General features: G+C 41.3%; 1 protein-coding gene across 1 annotated transcript in view; it reads left to right on the forward strand.

Moving 5' to 3' along the window:
* Nucleotides 1-21,984, forward strand: part of grm5b (glutamate receptor, metabotropic 5b) — a 56,493-nt gene extending 34,509 nt beyond the window's left edge. The window contains exons 6-17 of the mRNA XM_008301551.1: nucleotides 7,299-7,534; nucleotides 8,294-8,415; nucleotides 10,503-10,627; nucleotides 10,749-10,917; nucleotides 11,604-11,730; nucleotides 14,921-15,038; nucleotides 15,243-15,429; nucleotides 16,041-16,199; nucleotides 16,564-16,689; nucleotides 17,528-17,710; nucleotides 18,678-18,844; nucleotides 20,907-21,984. Coding sequence (XP_008299773.1) covers nucleotides 7,299-7,534; nucleotides 8,294-8,415; nucleotides 10,503-10,627; nucleotides 10,749-10,917; nucleotides 11,604-11,730; nucleotides 14,921-15,038; nucleotides 15,243-15,429; nucleotides 16,041-16,199; nucleotides 16,564-16,689; nucleotides 17,528-17,710; nucleotides 18,678-18,844; nucleotides 20,907-21,984 — 2,797 coding nt within the window. The remainder of the gene's footprint in view (nucleotides 1-7,298; nucleotides 7,535-8,293; nucleotides 8,416-10,502; nucleotides 10,628-10,748; nucleotides 10,918-11,603; nucleotides 11,731-14,920; nucleotides 15,039-15,242; nucleotides 15,430-16,040; nucleotides 16,200-16,563; nucleotides 16,690-17,527; nucleotides 17,711-18,677; nucleotides 18,845-20,906) is intronic.
* The last annotated feature ends 955 nt before the right edge of the window (nucleotides 21,985-22,939 follow it).

Here is a 22,939-nt window from a genome sequence, read left to right on the forward strand (position 1 = left end):
GATTTCACTTTAATTTAGAAGGAATGTTCAACATGAATAGCTGTGCTTAACTGTGGGGGTATAATGCTCTTGATGTGATGCACGATAAAGAGTTCATGTTTTTATACAGTCACACACAATAAAAATGCGAAGAGCAGGCACCATCCATGCCTGACTTCTGAGTACCGGACAAAAATATATCTGTCATCATCTGGAACGATAGTCTGTGCACTGCTATTAATGCTCCCTAGAACATTTAGTAAATTAAAAACCTCATGATATTTCAAGCGTAATTGCTTTTCTTCAGACAGTGGAACATGCAAGTACAAATACAAACTCGGAGGGGTTATTTGACAGGTCAGCTGATCTTCATTGCCACATAAAATAATGGGCCCAACATATTGATTTGCATAGCATCTACATACATAAAAGCAAAAGGGACCCTAAATGCAAGATACAGTTGGAAGGAATGAGAAAGAGTTCATTGTTGGTTGTCAGGGAGTGAACATGGGTGGAGTTAAGGATTTTGACATGTGAAGGCACAGGGCTGAAGGGAGCTGGCAAAGCAGGGCAGAGTCTGGATGGATGCAGGGGTAGCGTAGCTGGACAACTGATCAGCAGGCAGGGAGATGAACAGGGAAGCAGGCAGGCATGTGATGATCCTGTAGCACAGGGAGTCAGGGATTAGTCCAAAGATCAAAAACAACACGAGATAAGCTTAGAATGCACCAGTCTTAAGTGGCCAAGGAACATGACCTACCACACTGGTGGAAACAACAATCTGTCGATGAATGAATGAAGAACTGGGATGGATGTACTGCTGAGTTGATGATTGAAGGTGAGCAGGCTGATCAGCAATCAGGGAGCTGGGAGAGTGAGAGCAGTGCCACACCCACAACACAGACTCACACACAAACAGAGAGAAAGAGGCAGGCAGGGAAACACAGGAGACATACATGAAGAATAACTATGAGAAATACAAGGGAAAGACACAGAAGGCACAGCGATGACCATGCCACTGAAACCAAATCAATCTGGCAAACCTTTGCCGGAATTCAAAGAGTCAGAAACTTCCGGCCTGAGATGGATTTCATAACCAAGAAAGAGCCAACTGAAAATTAATAATCATTCGCAAATGAGTTCCAGTTTCTATTTATATTCTGAACGAGCAGAATGGAAAGGCAATTGCCCCAGGCCTCAGTACGTAGAATTGGTTTGTAAAAGTTCTTCTTAAGGTAGTGCAGTGGCCTATAACACTGGCATACTGTACTATTATGCAAATAGCATTTCCAATATTGGTAGAGACAGGACACCCAATGTTAATTGAATAGTGAGTAGAAAAGTGTGCAGTTGTGTGTGACAGAGAGAGGGAGAGGCTGTGTGTGCGTGGGTGGGTGTGCGTGGGTGTGTGTGTGCATACCCTTAAAATCCAGTGTGCTTCTAATGAGACACAAAGTACAGACAGCAGGTTGAGCGTGGGCTGGAAACCATGGCAACGGCCTTGTCCTCCTAGACATGTGGGGAGAGATGGAGGGAGAGAGAGAGCCAGAATGTCATTTAAAACAGTTACTGAGATCAAGAATAGAGTGAGAGAATGATCGGCCTAATATATGATGACACACACACATGCACAAATACATCTGTTCTCCCCTGTTCAGACACACACAGGCAGTTAACTCTCTTATACAGTAGATACAGAAATGCATATACCCCGAAGGTTTCCTCCAAAGCCCTCCTCATGTGGCAACATCGCCCACACAGTTGCATATCGTAGGTGTTGATCTGTAAGCTGTGTGTATTTTTGTATGTGTTCAGTTCAACATCCATACAGCACACAACCCCCTATAGGCTGTAGTCTTTTAAGTTGAGGAGTGTGTGACTTCTTCAGATGCATAGTATGCACCGACTCGCCAGCGCACCTTTGGTATTTTTGTGCTTGGAGGCTCGTGGCTTTCCTGTCGTGCACTTCAAAATTACGTGGCACTGGGAGGAATCAATTACCATACATTATCAGTGGGTGTGTTAGAAGCTACTGTCAATCATCGCCAAACACTTTGTAATTGAGCAGAGTCCAGTCTCCTAAGAGGATAATATCCTTGTTCCTGAGTTGCAGACTTGCAGCTGTATGTGCTGCATCTCATTAGTTTGTCATAACACCACAAATAATATGCAGCTTCTGCGTGTTCTACATTTGAAATGTACAGATCTATACATTAACCACTGGCAGTTACCGTGTTTGTAGTACAAGTATGAAATCCTATTTCAAGCAATGACTTTAGCCTTGACAACAAAATTACAGTTTTCTGTTTGAAAGACAGTAACATTCAACCCCTACTGTGCCTCTGCCCACCGCCTGCTTTGACGCCAGGCGAGTCACCAAGATACCAAGCAGGCGCAGGTGAAGACAAATTACACTGTATGATAAAAAAAAAAAAGTAGTCACTGAACATGACACATCTTACATGTAAGGCCTCTTTGCATTTTGCAGATAAAAACTATCCTATAACATTGAGCTTTGCTTTAAATAAACTTTCAGTCATGAGGATCCAACAAAGAATTGCTCTCAATACAAAAGTCACTGAATGATATGTGGTTTGAATATGATCAAAGAAAAACGATGGCGCTTAGAAGCAAACCTTGGAAAACCTCTGACCAGTGACTGATATACATGTAAACAAGCACGAAAATGTGACAAATAGAACTAAATATGTGGGATCAGATGAAAATGTGTTATTTGTAGAGACAAAATTCTATTTTCATGTGTGGGAGCGACTGTGCTAATTGGGAAGTTAATAATTTATTTAATATTTCTGCAAGACAGAGTCCAGAGCTAATATTTGCAGGGATGAACATATTATTTTCTGAAGCTCCAGTTAAAATTCAAACACTACAGATCTTTTTTTCCATTTCTCTGCTATGCGATTACAGACAGTACAGTGTAGCGCAAGTAAATAGTTTAGTGAGACTGTCTGAGGATGAACATGGCAAAGGTCACAGACTGGGTTCAGAAACTTTAAAGAAGAGTAGCTTATTGGAATTATGTAGAAGTTTCTAGAAATGATGTTTGCTTTCAGAAAGGTGATGAATGAAGGAGCAGTTGTGAGTGTGTGTTTGTGCTTGTTGCCAGTGTTGTGTGTCATTTTGGCCTCTGAGGAGGTGCAGGTGTGTCCTGCCGGGAACCTTGCCAAACAGGCGACAAGCCAAGTAAAGGAAGGCGTGAGTGAGAGACAGAAAATTAGAAAAATGAAAAGGTGGAAAGGAAAAAAATAGAAAGAAACAGATGCACGGTGACAGAGACAAAGCATTCCCACCATGTGTACGTGTGTTAAAGAGATATTATGTATACACAGTATGAGTTGTGTCCAAGAAAAGGCACATTAGAAATGCTGCAAAAAGAGAGTGGAGGATACAAATACAGACGGATGCAGCGGAATGTGACAAAGTTAGAGGATGAAAAACAAGAGAAGGATAGAAAAACAGCAGAGGGGCTTAAAGAAAAGCTGATGGTGTTAATGAGAGAAGGCAAAAAAGACAGATGGAGAAAAAAAAAACGTGTGTCAGGGGAAAAAGAAGAAACCTATTGATGAGAGAGGGGGATGAGAGAGTGCTGATTAATGATAATTGATTGTTTACCTCTCTATCTGTTTTCCCTGCATCTGCCCGTCAGTCTCATTGATTTTTCTCTCTATTTTTTTCCCCTAATTTTCTAAGTCTTTCTTTCTCACTCCTCCACCCACTGTGTCTCATAGTGCCAGTACAACACTTTGCTAAACACAGACTAGGAGAAAATTCTCACATAAATATCCAAAATCCTATTATTTTTTTGCCTCAGGGGAGCTACTGATCGATCCAACGTCCTCTGCATGGCACCAGAGACAAAAACTCTAAAAGTTACAGCAGTCAGCGGTCAAATCTATTTCAAGCTCCGCTGACTTTTACTTTTTGTCTACAAGACTCATTTAACAGATATATGCTTTTAAATCAATACAAATTATGATGCAGAGCAATGTGTGCTGAGAATCATCCAGTTGGTTGAATGAAAAGTAGTGTGCCAAATTTAGTGGTGTATTTGAAATAGTGATAAAAGTCTCTGCAGCCACATAGGTTAATATTTATCTTTATCCACAGTTAATTTGCAAATGCTGACAAATGGCTTGACTGAAACCAGCCCTTGTTTGGAATTTGGTTCCATTTTTTTCAAGTAACATTTAGCTTTTCTGTAGTTTTTGTGGCTGACAGACAAGCAAACAACACTAAAAACATACTTCCACCTTGGCCCTCGCTTTGCCAAAGGAATCTGTCTGCCAAACAAGCCTTGACTACTGAACCACCATGTGCCTCCCCATCAATCTCCAACCCTATCGCCAACAAGCAAATATGACACCATTCATTTACACATTACATCCTTATGCACATTTATGTGGACGGTTACAGGTAATGGATAGCAATCTGGAAATGCTTCCATTGTGATTTATGACCACAGCTCAGAGGCGGAGGGTTGCAGCAACGACGGCATGAAGAAAGAAAAATGGGGACAGTTAAAGAGACACACTTGGTGACAAACTGAGAACACAGTTTATACACACACATGCAAACCATCACACAAATACTCCAATCACAGTGAAGCTGCATGGATTGCTGTAGGAGAAAATGAGTTTTGTTCTCTGGAGGCTCAGAGAGAGAGGAAGAAAGAAGACAGAACCCAGAAAGAAAGACAGAAAGTAAGGAAGAAAGAAAGATGGATAGATGGACTGAAAGAAAAGAACGAAAGAAGACAGAAAGAGACTGATTTCCACTGGAAGAGCTGAGGACCATTGTGTTGCTTGAGGCCATGTTGGCAGTAGTTGTGAAAGGACAAGAGAAGATTTGTCATCCACGTCCACTTCTCTCTCTTTATCTCTCTCTCTCACACACACTCACTTTGCCATCTGTTCTTCCTTGAGGAGCAGTAAACCCAAATCTCTCCCTACCAAAAATGCAAACTACAGCAATATATCTCCACACAGTTTATATGTGTGCATTGTGGGTGAGGTAGTTATATTCGTCTTGCTGGTGTCTGATGGGGCATGGCTGCTGAGCTGCAGCCAAAATACTCCATTTGACCTAGATCATCTCAGCACCCGGCTGGCGTATGCTTGAATATTCCCACTGCCATGTTTCACTGTGTGTGTGTATCTGTGTTTGTGCGCCTGTGCATAGTAGTTAGGCCTATTTCTCAGCAGTATGATGAATTTTCAACATTGCCCATAATGATGTAAGAGCTCCCTCCCACGTGTCTCTGATAATCATTCTGTTTCTGCCTCCTTTCAATTTTTCTCCCCCAATTTGCTATTTCTGTTTTCCTATTTCTTACTTGCCTTCCCATCCTTCTGTTGCTCATTCTCTGTCCATTCCTGCAAGGAAACTGGATAACTCACCAAGTGAATGTCTTCTACAGAAATATGGATGTGTGAAATAGGGCTTATTCGTTACGGTGACAGGTTGATGCCCCAGCACTTCACTTCTCAACTCAAACATACCAGCACACACATAGCTGTGTATTGTAGTTTCAGCTCCTCAATGAAGAAGGCATAAAACTCTGATGCGCTCTAAAAGATGACCCACTTTTCTTTGCAACTCTGCACATGCTGGTTTATGTGTTTCTCTCTTGGTCAGCTAATCAGGTTGATTACTTTAACTACTAGCAGTAAACCCTGTAGGGCTGGTCCTATGAACGGTCCATACACCCACATTACTTGTTTAGGTTAAATCAAAGCAAGTTGTTTTTTTATTGCAATGGCCATTCTCTGGGTTGTTGGCATTGTCTGATTTCATATTTCCAAGTGGATTCATCTGCCACATGTATCCTTGTCAACATGTCCATATGGTGTTTTTTATTTGCTAGATGATATATCACGAGCGAAATAATGTGTCATAGCCATGACTGAGAATTACCACCTTTGAACTGCGATAACTGCCTCAAACACACGGATTCAGACAGCCAGGGGTTCTTTTGTAACAAACCTAATCAGTTTAATCCTGTCAAATTATAGAGTGGGGCTTTCTGTATCATTCTTCTTCTTCAGAATTGGTTAACATCAAGAGACAGAGCTAAAGCAGCCTGTGTTATGCTGAATAGGAATTGTATTAAGGGTCAAAAACTTGCCTAACCTAACTTCTGCAGTCCAAATTCTCTGAGTATAATTATGGAGAAAGTATTTCATTTTATGTCTGTGAAAGTAAAATAGCAGTAAACTTTGTGATTCTATCAGTTACTAAAAGGCTACCTTTGTTGTCTGCAGTTTGTTGTTGACTGCTTACAGAAAGCAGAGAAAGGATACAGGTCTCACCTGAATCCTGACTCCTGCAGGCTTGCTTACTTGAGGTGCAAGTGGGTTGTGCTGGCCCAACCTCCTCTGGTCTGAGGCCAAGCACAGACTGGTGCAAAGTCCCTCTAGAGTAACTCTCGTCACTCAGCATTCATCTTGGTAATGCCTCTGGCCAGTTTTTTTGGACTAACAAGACCGGCTGCCCATTTAAATAAATGGGAAGAGAGCTGTACCTGCAATTTCAGTCCTCACCACAGCATATAAAATCCATTGTAGAATAACCAGTTAAAACTTCTTACGGTTACCCTAAAATAGGGTGTAAAAAAAGCACTTTTACCTCACAGTAAGACTTCTAGTATGTATGCACACACTTCCATGTCTCCGTTTGCGTCAGTGCAGCAACACGATTGGCTGGATATTTTCCAGTGTGGCAGATGATTGCCGTTTTTTTTTTCTTCTGTGAAATTCTGTCATGCATTTCTATTCAGTATTCTTTTAGTGATGAGTCACCACCTTATAACATCTCTGACTGGCGTCACACCGCTCTGAGTTGGTTTCAGTTTATTTAGATTCCAACCTGAAAGCAGACAGAATCCTACACCAGAACACTTTATACTCCTCGACAAAACAGAACAGTGCCTCCTTGTACCTAGATATACCTCGATATGATGGGGCTTCCACATGTTTGACAGCTGATCAATAAAAAAGAGAAAATGACTGCCATCTGTCCATAACGCTTGTGCTTGGCTGTCATGGAGTAAACACTGTTATTTCAACCTGTTTACAACAGTTAGATGTTAGTCTTCTCCTGTATTATTGATATCTGTTATTTAAAAAGCCGGTTCAGCACCATCTGCATAAGCATTTTGACAACAAATGACTTCAACAACAACAAGCAAGAAATGTTGTTTTGATGTGGAGCAAGTATGTTTATCAGCATGGATAAATTGTTGGAATAAATTGACTGGGGTGTTGGAGTTTGCTAAATGTTTCTTCTTGTGTTTTCTGCAGTGATGGATGGGCGGACAGGTATGATGTGACAGATGGCTACGTTAGGGAAGCGGCCGGCGGTATTACCATCAAGCTCCAATCAGCTGACGTGAAATGGTTTGATGAATACTACCTTAAGCTTCGTCCTGAAAACAACCAGAGGAACCCCTGGTTTCCAGAGTTCTGGCAGCATCGTTTTCACTGTCGACTGAAAGGCCACCCACAGGAGAGCAGCAAGTACAACCGCACCTGTAGCAGTAAGTGCAGACACAAATTTTAATACAACCAAATTGGAATAATTTGTAGTTACCGCACATGAACGTTGTTTTTTCGAGACAGAGATATTATTAGCTACATTAGGTAGGTTCATTGTTCTTGATTGTCAAGTCCTGTGAAAATTATTGGGGTAAGGTGTGATATTTACCGCTTTCTCATCCTACGTTTGGGTTCAATAAAAGAAAGAGGCAGATTATTTTGAGTCAATATAACAGGCTGCAGTACCGGTCTGCATTTTTATTGATGAGCTTTCATAATGGCCACTATTAATGCAAATAACAAACAGACTGGCTGAACACACAACCACACACCTACACAACCACCATATGGATACACACAGCTTTTCCAGTTCATCTGGCAATATCTCTTGTGGCTGTGAGTGAGCCCTCCCTTTATTTTCATCTTTGTATTCATCTCCCCCCATCTATCTCTGTTTCGTTCCCTCCATTCATAGGCAAAACAGTGTATGAGCACTGCATCAAAGGGAGTCATGTCTCATGTATTCTAATGAAATGGGACGTGAAATACAAATGAACAGGACATAGAAAGAGACAGAAAGAAATGAGATGTGGAGGTGGGAAGTAACTGATGAGGAAGAGAAAAGAGAGTGGTCTTTGATGCTGATGCAAAAAAGAACACTGTTTTTTATATAACTAGAAGAGAAATTAAGAGTTCCTCTGATACATTTTTCTTCTCATCAACCCAATCACCCCCACCCCCCACCCCACCCACCTCTGCAGAACGAGAGTCACTGCGGCAGCAGTATGCACAGGACACGAAGATGGGGTTTGTCATTAATGCCATCTACTCAATGGCATATGGCCTGCATAACATGCAACGTTCACTCTGCCCAAACTATCAGGTAGGTGCTGCTCTGGATAAATGTAGAGGCATAGTTAGACAAAACCACAATAATAAACCAGTGAGATGAGGGATGGAGAGTGGGAATGCTGGCACAGAAAGAGTGCACAAGGCTGGGTAGTGTTACTGTAATTTTAAAGAAGACTTGTGGCACATTTTTGATATATTGTGGCATTACATACAGTGGGGTTCAAAAGTCTTTGACCACCCGCAAAGATGCTCCTAGTTTGCATATATTTTGATTTTAATACAAGATTTTTTTATTACAAATGTAGATATCAGTTGAACAATTTAAGTGAGACGTTGCATCTCTGAAAAATTACATTAATTTCAGAATACCTCCACCTCTTATTGGTTTAATGAAAGCATGCACTTCAGCTGACATGGACTCCACAAGTTCATGCAAAACTTAGTTACTCTTCTTTACCTTTAAGTAATTCTTCAAAAATGTATTTGGGCTATTATCCTGCTGCAGTATGAATCCTTCTGTGCGGCAATGCAAACCAGAGGGCAACAGTCTGTAAACAGTGGAGTGCAGATTCTCTTTGGTCAGGGTGATGTTGATTCGTTGATTCGCAGGCGGTCAACTCCAGAGTAACAAAACACCCTTAGACTTCCCACTATTGCTTCACTGTGGGTTTGATGCACTGCAGTATTTCTGTCCCATTTGTCTCCTTGCATTAGCCTTTCATTGCTACCAATAATCTCAAACTTGGATTCATCAGTAAGTAGGACTTTTTCCCACTATTCACAGTAAAATGCTTATACGTCTTAGCCCACCCCAAGTGTTTGTCCTAGTTTACCCTTTTGAGAAGTGGTTTAGAGACAGCTACCCATCCTCTGAGGTACAAACATACAGCCTTCTTTTGACAGGACATTTGCTGAGTCTTGCTTTATTTAACAAATTCTGTGTCTCTGTTGAAGTTGTTTTTCTATCTCTCAGTGCACAAAGCTCAATGCATTCATCTTCTGATACCGTGGTCACTTTTGCTCTGCCTGATTGTACTTTGAGTACAGCTGATCTATTTCCACAAGGAGTTTAAAAGTGCCATCCACCTTAGAACCCCTTGGTTTAGACATGATACGCTACTTGGTATGACTTCTGACTTTCTGAGCTCTGATTCCGTGTTTCTCTATCACTAAGCTACTTACTAGGAAATGTTCTGCTTGAGTGTCATCTAAACATGTACTTCAGTAGAAAAGATACAACTCCAGGAAATCTTATGTACAAAGGAGCTAACATGGACAATGTCACAAGTTTGCTTAAATTGAATTGCTGACCTAGAAATAGGGAAGAATCTCGAGTCTTTCCTCTTCATTGTATATGTCATAACATAAAGTAAAGTATTTTTCATATTTCTAAATCCAGATTGTCTTATTGTTTTTGTGGTTTTGATAAATATATGACAGATTTTTGATGTGGTCTCAGACTTTGGACCCCACTGTACATAACACTGTAAATATTCCTGGGACAGTGTAAGATAGAAACCTGGATGATTGCATAAACTGAAAAATAATATTTGATAATTGTATATAAATTGAGAAATTCAGATTCATACAGGTTTATCTGTATTGCTGTATTTTATTCTATTTTTTATTACTTTCCCACAAAAATATTTTAGTGCAGCTTCATTTTATAGACTTTGACTTGTGTTTTAACTATGTGGGAATGACTTAAAACTCAAGTCTTGCAGACATGTAAATGAAATTTATTTTGGGCACAGGCTTTCAATTCTGACTAAACTTCTAAACTGCTTGTAAAAAAAATAACAAATAAATAAAAGTTACAGTGAGTGTCCTGAATGGGACAGTTGTGGTGAAGAATTTTTTTTCGCTTTGCTCTAATCTTTATAGTAACTTCATATTTTGTAAGTTCCACTGTACAGCAAACAGTAAACATGTTTTGAATATACTTTATAAGCTTAGATTGACCTATAAGATTTTTTTTAATCATTTGTATGCATACAATTGTTTTAATGACTGTTTCCGCATATCATATAAACTTCTATGAAACAGAGTTTTTTTAATCTGTTAGAATCTGTCAGAACATTTATGTTGAATATGACATAAATGTTCATGTATTCAAAGGGCCTGTGTGATGCCATGCGACCTATAGATGGGGCTACACTGCTTGATTTCCTGATGAAAACCAACTTTACCGGTGTGTCAGGAGAGGGAATCTTATTTGATGAAAATGGAGACTCACCTGGCAGGTAGACACTGTAACTGGGCAGAGTTGTCATGGATGGCGTATTTGATTGGCTGGGTTGGGTTGCAGAGGCATTACTATATACTGTATGTGATGTCCACTGTATGTGTGCCTTTTATTTACAGGTATGAAATAATGAACTTCAAAAAGATGGGAAAGGATTATTACGATTACATTAACGTTGGAAGTTGGGACAACAGCGGCTTGAAAATAGACGACGATGAAATCTGGCCCAACAAAGACTCCTTCATCAAGTCGGTTTGCAGTGAACCATGTGACAAAGGACAAATTAAGGTATGCTGACAAATATAGATGACATTTGTGGCTGTAGTAGGTATTTTTCAAGCATTTACATGCTGTACATAAAATATATTAAGTGGCTGGTGTACACATTTTGCAGGAAGTAATTGTTAAAAAGATCATTACATGCAATATTATCAGTCCAATACTCACCACGGACAAAATTAAAAGCAGTCATAAGGAGTATTTATTGTACATGATTGCATTTTCGTGAATTTTCCTACATGTAATTAGTTACAACACATCTTAGAGATTACATAAATTACATGCTGTGCAAAACAGGATCTTGGGTCATTTTCATTTTCATTGTAAGCTGATTAAATTTGTTTATAAAGCTCTGCGTGGTTTGGCACAGCCTACATCTCAGATCTCCTCAGCCTGTGTTCTACATCCAGAGCCCTCAGATGCACTGATTGCTTATATTTCTGTGTTCCTCATTCAAAATCAGAATCCAAAGGTGACTTAGCTTTTTCCATTGCTGCCCTCAGACTGTGGAGCAGTTTGCCCCCCACTGTCAGATCTTCTCTGCTTGACTTTGCTTGACTAAAAGTAAAGCTTCACATAAATACACTGGCTGGTGTATATGAGATGACATGTAGACAAAAAATACACATGAACTCACCGCACGCATTTATATAAGGGAGACTTCACATAGGCAGTGGGAACTCTGTCTCTTTCAGGTGATCCGTAAAGGTGAGGTGAGCTGCTGCTGGACGTGCACTCCCTGCAAAGAAAATGAATTTGTGTTTGACGAGTACACCTGCCGAGCCTGTGAACTGGGCTCCTGGCCTACTGATGACCTCACAGGTCAGTATCTATATTTCATTTGTTTGCATGTTTATTTCTGTCCTTTACCTACAACCTCAGAGAGATTTGAACACTGCCATGAAAATACCTGAATAGAAACACTACAGTGTTACAGTAATGTAACTGGAGGACAAATGCTAATGTAAAAGCAATAAATATGCATGTGGGATCAAAGGGAGGATAAAGAATGGTAAGCAGAATAAGATTAAGATGAGTTTCCTTCCTTGTTCCATTACAGCATTGTTATTATACAGTATGTCCTGCACCACTTATGCCGGAGAGAAGCTGGGAGACAGTTCCTCCATTTCACCCTCCCTTCTTCTTTCTCTCTTCTCCCTCCTCTCTCATCCACTTCCTCGCTCTCATCTCTTTAATTTGTTACCGACATGGTCACTAGTACTTTAATTATTCTGCATCAAGAGCAGCTTTCAATGCAAATACAATTTCAGTTGCAATGAAAATGTATTTCTCCTCCATTGCGTTCGAAGCGGTTGGATATTGCCTTGTTACGTTTTCAGCCGCTTATTATACTGCTTGCTAGCTCCTCACCAAACGCAATGATTAAAACATGAATCGAGCCCTGCTGAAAATTCAGATGGAGCTTCGTTGCCAGAGACAGAAGCATCCTAAAACTGAAACAAGGAGTAAATGATAAATAGAAAGTTGACAGTGGAAAAAGAAGACAAAGAATTGAAGGCATGATTGGGATTATCCGTGTATTAGTTTGTGTATTTCTGTGTGTGCAAGTTTATGTTTGTGGCTATGTGCATGCGTCTCATTTCATCAACAATAAGTGCTGCATGTCCCCCTGCGGGGCTATATGGAACAGTAATAATGAGGTGTAAACAAACTGCTTGCCCTGTTCCACCAGCACACATTTTGATCTTTCTCCTGCAGGCCAAAAGAAGGGAGAGAAAAAGTGTGAGATGAAGAGAGGAAAAAATAAAGAGGCAGAGAGAACAGACAAGGTAGAGCAAGGTCTCAGCTGACAGGGACAGAGGTACAGTGGGTGTGAAAACGATAGAAAGCTCTAAGACAGATTTTGAGACGGCAATAGAGTGCAAGCAAGAAGAAGTCTTAGAGAAAAGTGACTTAGAAACATAAAGCATTGGTAAAACTGAGTCTGAAAGAAAGAGGGAGAGTGAGAGCGATGGAGATGAATAGAAGCTCTGACACAAGCAGCAGCCAGGGAAAGTGAATGGAGCAAAAAAAAAAAAAAAAAAAGGAGGATTAGCTTTGGGATTTGAGCCTCTCCACTGATCGGTAAAGTTCCACATTCTGAGTTTAAAGAGTGTTTGAAGGAGTTTGCCTCCAAACTTTGTATTGACTGAACCCCCCAAAATGGTCCTGCTCCCCTTAATGCACCAATTTGGCTTATGGTCAAACACTACACAATTTCCTGCAGGTTTTGTGAACTAATTAAGTGTTAAATTGCTGACGTAGCCAATGCTTTTGGGCTGCTCTGAGAAAACCCATGAGAAAAAAACTGATTTGGGATTTTAAGCCTGGCATCTAGATTAATGTGGGCAGGATTAATTGGAGCTACATTCTCACAAAGTTCCATAGTTTCCACCCACCTTGCTATTGTGATGGGTGGGTGGTCTTTGCCCCTCATGACTCAGCAAAGTTACTGCAGTTTTTGTCCCTCAAAAGAGCTGTGCTGTGTGTGAAATAAATAAAAAAACACACTGTTTCTATTACATTGAGCATCTATATTTATTTATAAGTATTCTGAGATGAGATGGGAAAACATCACACTGTTTTAGATTGTGATTTAAATAGATTTTATTTAGTTTTCACTGAAATGGCACTTGGTATTTCATTGATATAGGCCTGCAAGTAAGCCACATGCAGTATGCTGCTGATCGACATCGTTTCTCCGCTCGTTACGGTCCCCTCGGCTCCCATTCAGCAATGAGGCTGTTGTTTATGCCCCTAGACCTAACCACATCACTGATTTAATAAAGCTCATTGACCATGTTAACAACAAAATTATTAACTTACTTAGGTTTTTTTAAATGACTGTTCTGTGTCTTCCTCTCTTTTTGTAATTTTCAGTATTGCACGAGATGTGTGCATATTTGTATGGGTGTGAAGGAGGAAGAATAATAAAAGCCAAAGAGTGAAAATGTAGAGGAACAGACTCTGTCTCTATGTTTCCCTGCTTCTACAGTACATCTCAACCAAGCAGCTGGATAATTTCAGGAAGCATTAAGACGGATCATAATTAGAACTGTCCCTTTAATTTATGACACTTTATCTCCTTGCCTATGAGGAAGACAGAGATGGAGAAAGAGAATTAGGGAACAAGGTGGGAGGGATAAGGATGTGGAGAGATAAGGGAGATATTAGGGGAAATAGATAGAGGCAGAGTGATGGATGGGGGTATTAAAAAGAAAAAGAGAGCGACAGCAAACAGACAAGAAATATTTAACGACACAGGAGGAAGAAGAAGAGGAGGAATAGAGACACAGATTAAGGGAGAATAATGAAAGAGCGGACTACAAAGAAGTAGTAGTAGAGTGTTATTAGTATTAGAAGTAATATACAAAAGCAAGTAGCAACATTGCAGAGAAAAAGGTGTGTTAGTGCAAAAGCGGATAACAACGGAGCCATTGGGAGTAATTGGTATGTCCATATTTAAATAGTGGATTCAATACAAATTGATACTATTAAATAATCATTCGTTTGTGTTACATTTCACTCAGGTGAACATTAATCGCACTTTATACCAGGAATTCCTGTTGAGCTCTGTTTGCTTATTGTGTAGTTTATACTAGATCAGAGCCACAGCATTCCCATAGTGAACTGTTTACACAAGATGCAGGCTTTGACTGCAGGCAAAGCTGGTCAGGCAGACAGTTGTCAAGCCTTTCACATTCAGATGCCTGCGGGCGTAACATGTGTGACTCCAACCTTGATCTGTACAGGCTGTTGGGCATTGGGAAGGCCTTTGTTCCCTGAAATTCAACTTGAGTCAGAGTGGTTAGAAACTGGATGTTGCAGAAAAGGAATAGGAGAGTGAGAGAAAACAGAGGGAATAAATATGCAGTTAAATGTTGTGGCAGCATTACCAATAGCTGATTCTACATTTTGCAGTTGCAAAGCTTCTCACATGTCAAATAAAAGCCCTTAATTCATTTTGTCTCTAGAAATACTTGTTCACATACTGACATCCCCCCCTCTCCAGGCTGTGACCCAATACCGGTGGAGTACCTGCGTTGGGGAGACCCTGAACCAATTGCTGCGGTGGTCTTTGCCTGCCTCGGTCTCATGGCTACATTCTTTGTGACTGCGGTCTTCATCAGGTAACAAATATTTGTCTTATATAATATATGGAAAAAGGAGAACAATACAAGCAGTGCTACAGTAAATGGAAATATGTAACATACCTCCTCTTTATAACCTTTTACCATTATCACAGTTTTCTTGCATCTGTGTTCAGTTCTTCTTTTCATGTATGTATGTTTGTGTTTCTGTACCTAACTGTTTGTCTGAACATGTGTGTTCAGGTTCAGGGACACTCCTGTTGTAAAATCTTCCAGTAGAGAGCTGTGTTACATAATACTGGCAGGGATCTGTCTGGGATACCTGTGTACCTTCAGCCTCATCGCCAAACCCCATGTCATCCACTGCTACCTCCAGCGACTGGGAATTGGACTATCGCCTGCCATGAGCTACTCTGCGCTTGTTACTAAGGTAAGCACTGAATTAAGGATTTCTGAAGTATAAGATGCAGAGTGCAGTGATTGTGGGAGATGTGTAGCTAAAGAAAATACGTCCAAAGGCTTGGACTACCTCTGGCATTAGATATACTGTATGCTACCTGCCCTAATCATCACGTTTTTGGGGTGATTGCCACAGAAAATTTTCTGATGTCAAAGTCAACAGCAGGGATACATCTGTGGGTAGAAACAAAACTGACTTAGTCAAAAGGAAATACAGAAAAAAGCAGAGGTCATAGGTCCCTGATACTGCAGGTAAAATATAGAATGAGGGGACATGGATACCATAACATCAGAAGCAAACCACAGGTCTGTTCTACCCTTGTCCCCTGGTGCTATGGGAATGGTGAGGGAACAGGAAGTTAAAAGTAACAGATGACCGGGAACTGAAATAAACTCCTCATTAGGAGTAAATGTGAACTTATAGCACTAGATTTTGACTATTATGTGCAATTTATGTGTTCCTCTTTGATATATCTGCATAATTACAGTGACTGCGGCATAGAGAAACAGAGCACATCACTAGGATACAGAGGATCCTAAGTACATACTGTATGTTTTGATAATGTTTGGATCTGACTCTAGACCAACCGCATCGCTCGGATCCTGGCAGGAAGCAAGAAGAAGATCTGTACAAAGAAACCTCGCTTCATGTCTGCCTGTGCTCAGCTTATCATTGCCTTCCTCCTCATACTGCTACAGCTAGGGATCATTGTGGCTCTCTTCTTGATGGAGCCACCTGAGGTAAGCTTTGTGTGAGCAGGTGTGTGACTGAAGAGCAGGTTGACAGAAAATTTAACGGCAACATCAAGAAGAATGAGTTCAATTAAGGCCTTTACTCTCTAGAGGAATCTGTTTCTATGTTCAGTATATCATTGATGTTTTAAGACCGTTTGAGAAATACAGTAGTCCTTTCAACCTGTGCCATTTTATTATTTGCTAGCAAACTCAGAATATTGAGCATCTAAAGTTAGCAGTGTAACGAATCAAAGCAGTTTGTCTTGTTTACCCAGCCACCTTTCCGAGTTTTCTTGAAGAAGCAATGCAGTGATGCTGGTAGCGATATCTTTGTCGAGCATTGAAACACTGGCCCCTCCTGTGTCTACAGGTGATCCATGACTACCCCAGCATCCGCCAGGTCAACCTCATTTGCAACACCACTAACCTCGGCGTGGTTGCCCCGCTGGGATACAATGGCCTGCTCATCCTCAGCTGCACCTTTTATGCCTTCAAGGTACTTCTTACCTACATATAACAAAAGACTTATGACAACTGGCCACTTTTTTCAGGACCACAGTATTGAATATGACTTAAAGAAAGATATAACACCTAACAGAATTGTTAATCGGTGGAAATTTAAAATACAAAGCTTCAGATTTACATGTGGTAAGAGCCATAGGAGGCATTATGTGAAGAAATCCCATACTAATGGCATGTGTATCCAATTTGTAGTATGTACAGTACATGTGTTACTACAAGCTGCTATATGTGAAAAAACTCCCACAGACATAATGTCAAAAAAATATATAATAATGAGTGAACCACTGTTTATGTTTACTGCTCTAAAACCTTTCAGCAGAACTAAATGAAATTCTGCTACACCAAACACATTTTAAAGTCAGTGTTTGATTATTGGTAGCCTGCAGCCATCCATTTTCTGTGGAGTGTGAGAGCAGAATTGTAAAAAGAGACAAAAGCTGAAATGCACTGCACTTCAAGCAAATACATTACAAAATGTTTATGAACACAGGAGCTGGGAAAACCGATGTAAGTCTGGTTTTAGGGTCATAACCTTAGGCTTCACCTACATTATTTCAATAGAGTGTTGAGGTTAGCAATAGAGCCATAACTGTAATGTCAAGGCAGTTGGTTAACCATGTGTATCAGTGTCTTTTCTAGCTCTGTAAGGAGCTGCTATCAAAAAGCTAACAGCCTCTATCCTTGCTTTATTTTTTTAATCTGTGACAGAATACACAGAATGTTTCAGCAGCAATAAAGGAATGCTTCAATACAGTATTTGCTCATGCTGGTCTTTGTCTCTCACTCTGTCTTTCTCTCTTTGTCTCTCTAAGACCCGGAACGTCCCAGCTAACTTCAATGAGGCTAAGTACATTGCCTTTACAATGTACACCACCTGTATTATCTGGCTGGCGTTTGTACCCATCTACTTTGGCTCCAACTACAAAATTATCACCATGTGCTTCAGCGTCAGTCTCAGTGCCACCGTGGCTCTGTGCTGCATGTTTGTACCCAAGGTAAGGCTGAAGCTAACATCCACCTTTTCTACTTCTTTCTGCTCTGATTTACATATTCCCTTATACCTTAGTGTCTGCTGTCAGCCACCAAAAATACCTTTTTCTAGTTGCTTGTCAGGTGTTCATGAATAGTAGTTGTTGTGGTCGTAAACTAAATCACTAAACCAGGTATATTAAACTTTAGTTACCCATTATAACAGCACTAAAATCCATATATATTCTTCCAGTAACTGGGCGCACGCCTATCGTCTGTTGTGAATATTAATTGTTGCACTCAGAATTAAGAAAGAAGCACTTGCCCTTCTAACTAACTATATACATTTGTTTTTTTTCCTGGAAGAGAATTTTTTTTCATGCATGTGTTGCGTGCAGTAGAACACAATTTGCTTTAATTTGTGTGGTGAAGAATAGTCTTTGTTTTTGTTTGCTTTTTTTGTCGCCTTTGAGCTTTGTCATTCTGAGAGTACCCCTTAGAGTGGTAATGCACAGGCAGCACTCCCAGTAAGCACCTTGTAATTGAAAGAGAGTGTTCAAATCAAGTTATTGAATAAATAATTAGAAACTCGAATTAAGTTTTCACCGAATGCTAGCATTCATGTGAAAAAACCCATTTAAAATATTATCACATATTGTGTTTTTCCCCACTGACAGCAGCTTGATGTTCCAGGTTCAAGGAGAACGGCTGTTTTAAAACAACACTGGAAATGCAATAGAAGCACTTAACTGCTGCCTTTTTGAGAATTGTCCTATTATTATATTTTTACGAGCAAGTCGTGAGGGCCTTGATTATTCTTCCTAAAATAACATGTAATAAACGACAGTTCAGTTTAGACAGACAACATTGAAGTGTCTCCAGAAATCGACACAGTGTTGTATATTTTTGCTGTTTTTGCACAATATGAAATGGAGTGGTCTTTCTGTATCTGTCAAGTCAATATTGTTTTTGTTTTTTTTAATTTCATGTCAGGTGTACATCATTCTGGCCAAACCAGAGCGTAATGTGCGCAGTGCCTTCACCACTAGCACAGTGGTGCGCATGCATGTGGGCGATGGCAAATCGTCCTCAGCTGCCAGCCGGTCGTCTAGTCTGGTTAACCTGTGGAAACGCAGAGGCTCCACCGGAGAGACACTCAGGTGCGTCTGTGTGTGTGGACTGTTTGTGCACTAGAGGCTTGTTGGCCAGGTTAATGCCAGGTTACTCATCAGTTACAATCCAAGGGACCATTTCTATAATGGCCCTACTCTGAGACTATTTATGGTGCAAGTGTGTGTGTATTTGAGCTCTTGGTGAGATTGATTCTCTGAACTCCCCTGAGTCTGCTTGACTGTTTCTCTGACCCTAACATGAACTGTAGACAATTGCCTAATGGAGACATGGCAAGTAAGGAGCGAGACAGGAATGAACTAAAGAAAGGAGGATAAGATGGAAAGAAGAAATATAGAGAAAAAGATGGATGGCAAGAGAGATGAAGAGAAGGAGCGATGGAAATGAAAGAGAAGAAAAGGCTGAAGAAGTAGTGTTAAAAGGAGACATAGTAGCTTTCACACCCAGCTTAAGGCCATCCACAAGTCATCTACAGTGACAAGGAACCGATCAAAGGACACAAAGGGAGTGACGCACCACCACTTGCCCAAAATGAAAAGGGAGAAAAAAAAAGACAAGAACACATTTTCGTTTGTCAGCAGGTTACTCTAGCTCACCCCGCTTGGCAAGCAAGATTTCAATCACGGTCTTATAAGAAATGTCAGGAGTCTTTCCATCTTCGTTTCCTTTATTCCTTCCTTCTTCTCTCTATCTCTTTTGGTCCAATCGTCCTCTGTGGGTGGTGGTAATTGGCAGGGCTGTCTGTGTCTTCGGTGCAGGGCTGGAAGATGTTGCCTTTGAGATGCTGTCATTGTGTAGACTGAACAGACGCAGACAGACATGAATCCAGCAGACCAGAGGGAAAAGAAGGAATGTTAGAAAGAAAAAAAATATTTGACTGAGGGTTGAAATGTTTGAACTATTGAAGAGGGCTTGGTCTACCTTCATCAGACTTTAAAATCAACCTGCATGGAGCTGGATACAGTCTAAGTAAGACAAGCTCAATCAAGGAATTCTTTAGTATGTTCAACATGTGTCTCTACCAGTAGCGGGTCAGACTCGGTCCAAAGGTTGTTGTTCGAGACTCTTCCTCTGGGATCAAATGTGTAGATCAGAGAACTCACCATGCGCTGCACATGGATGTGTGTTTGTGGACAGGCATGTATGTGTGTATGTATGGGTCTGAGTGTATATGTGGGTGTGCATGTCTCCCGGGTGATTTGAGTTCGTTTCATCCACAGCCACGGTAGTGTGCGGTTTAATCAGGAGTTCCACTATAGATTAATCACAGTAATTAACCTGACAAAAGGATGGAGGGGGGGCAAGGGACAGAGCGCAGTGACTGATGTGAAGCAGAGAAAAGTGGGAAAAAATGTGAGGGAACCTGACAAAGAAAAATGAAGAACAGACTGCTGGGTATAAATAGGACAGACAATTAATTGCAATAAAATTACTCAGCATATTAAGTCAAACTGATTTTCTCTGGTTGAGTCAAGTCTGCATTTTAATATGTTTGTATTTATTAATTGACTTTACTTATCAAGATAACAAGATGGACTTATAATGAACAGCATAATGAATTGACATTCACTGGAGAAACAAGTGGGGAAAGTCATTTTTCAGGAATAATTTTACTGTCTGCCCAAGTAAACAAGTTCTATTGGTAAGTAAAGTCATTCATTGTAGCAAAAAACTTCACGTGTATTTGAAATGTCATGTAATGTGATGCAAAATTAGCACCACAAACCGAAAATAACTAAAACCGTAAATCTGAATGTAGCGTGTTTATAATTTGCACATTCAGCTGTCTGGCACAAAATAGAGTCTAGAGTTAGAGGAAGTGAAAGAAATGTTTAGACTCTAATGTTCGGTTCTCTTTTTCCATTTCTATTTCCTTTTGTCAAGCAAAAGTCTGGATCCAAACAAAAATAAACGACTCCAAAAAAAAATTTTAAATCACCTTTAGCTGTTTCTAAACTCTAAATATAAAACAAGAAGTGTTTAAAACAGATTCCATATCAGACTGACAAAGAAAGTTGGCGAATCTACCTCCAAGCTCTAACACCGTCCTCCCCCTCTCTTTGCTTTATTTCCTTCCTTTCTGTTCTGCAGCTCCAATGGTAAATCAGTGTCTTGGGCGCAGACAGAGCGCAGCAGTTCACGTGGCAACCACCTGTGGCAGCGGCTCTCCTTCCACATCAAGAAGAAGGAGAACAATCAGACTGCTGTTATTAAGCCCTTTTCCAAAACCTCTGAAGAGCGTTACTGCGGTGGGGCTGACCTGCCCCCACATGTCCCGCTGCCCTCCCTCCCCTCCATGTCCTCCCTGCCCACTCATCCTGACAGTGTTACCGACAAGACCCTGTACGAGCTCTCGGAAGCAGAGGAGCGCTACTCCATCACCTACCGTCCGCAGACGCCTTCCCCAATCAGCACAATCAGCCAGAGGATAGGAGCAGGTTTAGCGGAGGAGCCTCAGATGGCCGCTATTCCAAAGTACCCGAGCAGCATTTGCAGCGGCGGCAGCGGCAGCAGCTGTGGACCTCCCAGCAGCGGCTCTGTTGTGACTGGGAGTGACGGGCGTTTGGTTGTCGTGGACGATCACCCAGGACAGGGCCAGAGTTCACTGATGGATCAGATCAGTTGCGTGGTAAACCGCTTTACCGCCAACATCACCGAACTCAACAGCATGATGCTCTCGACCTCCCCGACGCACTCACACACGCACAAACACACACCTCCGTCTCCTCATTCAGCCGACCCCTACCTGTTACCTCGCGAACTCCAGGTGCCGACCCTCACCACCTATGCCGATGTCCAGCCTCTCCCCCCTGTTGAGTCTAGCATGGCGGGCCGGGGTGGCTGCCCTGTTCATTCAATCCCTCATTCACCTTACCCCCTGCCTCCCCCTCACCCCCAGGCCTCTCCCTCTCTCTCCCCTATGCGAGGAGGCCTGGTCACCTGCCTCACCGACTCCCCACTTAGGAGGGCGGAGCTAGAAGAGGAGCTAATTGCTTTGACTCCTCCGTCACCCTTCCGCGACTCTCTGGCGTCCAGCAGTGGCTCCCCGGTCTCAGAGACGGGTCTGTGTCTCCCCCCAGTCCCCTCCCATCCTCCACCCTCCCCACCTTCGCCCAGATACAGCAGACTGACACTCAGAAACTACAGCCAGAGTTCATCCTCACTGTGAGGCAGAGATGATGAGTTAAGAAACGTGAAGAGGAGCACTCAAAAACAACACAGGTCGTACAGAGAAAAGACGACGGATAGACTGAAATCCATTCATCCCTGCGTGGAATAAAAACCTGATGTGAAGTAGTAATGGAGGGCCTGTTGGTGAAGACGCCAAGCTGTGTTTGTGTTTACATGTTTGCAGTGAGATGCAAGCATAAGGAGCTTGCCCATCTCGTATTTTCTTAGTGCTGTCTCTGACGAATGAGGATCCGAAGCTGCAAAAATGGCCACTGTAACTTTGAGGTGTTTTGGCGTCAGTAACGCCAGAGATCATTCCTGAAGGTCTAAGGCCATGTATCATTTAGGTTTGGGTAATGGCCTTAAGGTAACTCGGCTATCAACTAATTAGAGATTGTGAATGTGTGTTTGTGTGTGCGTTAGTGTGCGTGAGTGTATTGTAATGAGAGACGATGGCACCATGACAGCACTGAGTGTTGATGAGACTCCTACAGCCTGTAAGAACTGCACAGAGGCTATCAAGGGCACATACATATTTGCTCATAGATACACACGCACACACTTACAACCACAAATACAATGTAAGGGAAAACACTGTAAATATGTGAGAAGTTATGGATTTTTCTTTGATGATAAAATCCGACATTCTTCTGATTAAAGTGCATTGCATTAACAGCGTTAACATACGAAGGCAGTATGTTACTCTGACAAAAGCATCTTTTTAATTATTCAGCTCTCTAATCTGCTCCCACTACATCGCTTCCTTCTCCTCAGCCCCTCTTTCTCTTGCAGCCTTTTTTTTTTTTTTTTTTTTTTAAACTTGCCAGTATTTAAGTATTTTCTACTCTTCCAGTTAGTTTTCTTCAGAAGTTTGAATGTATATTTTCTACATGATTTCTGAAGCAGGTGGGACCAAACCTTTTTGTAGCTTTCTGTCTGTGACTTCAGAAAGA

The sequence above is a fragment of the Stegastes partitus genome, unplaced genomic scaffold (genome assembly GCF_000690725.1).
Source record: "Stegastes partitus isolate 25-593 unplaced genomic scaffold, Stegastes_partitus-1.0.2 Scaffold35, whole genome shotgun sequence".
In the NCBI taxonomy this organism is placed as follows: Eukaryota; Metazoa; Chordata; class Actinopteri; family Pomacentridae; genus Stegastes; species Stegastes partitus.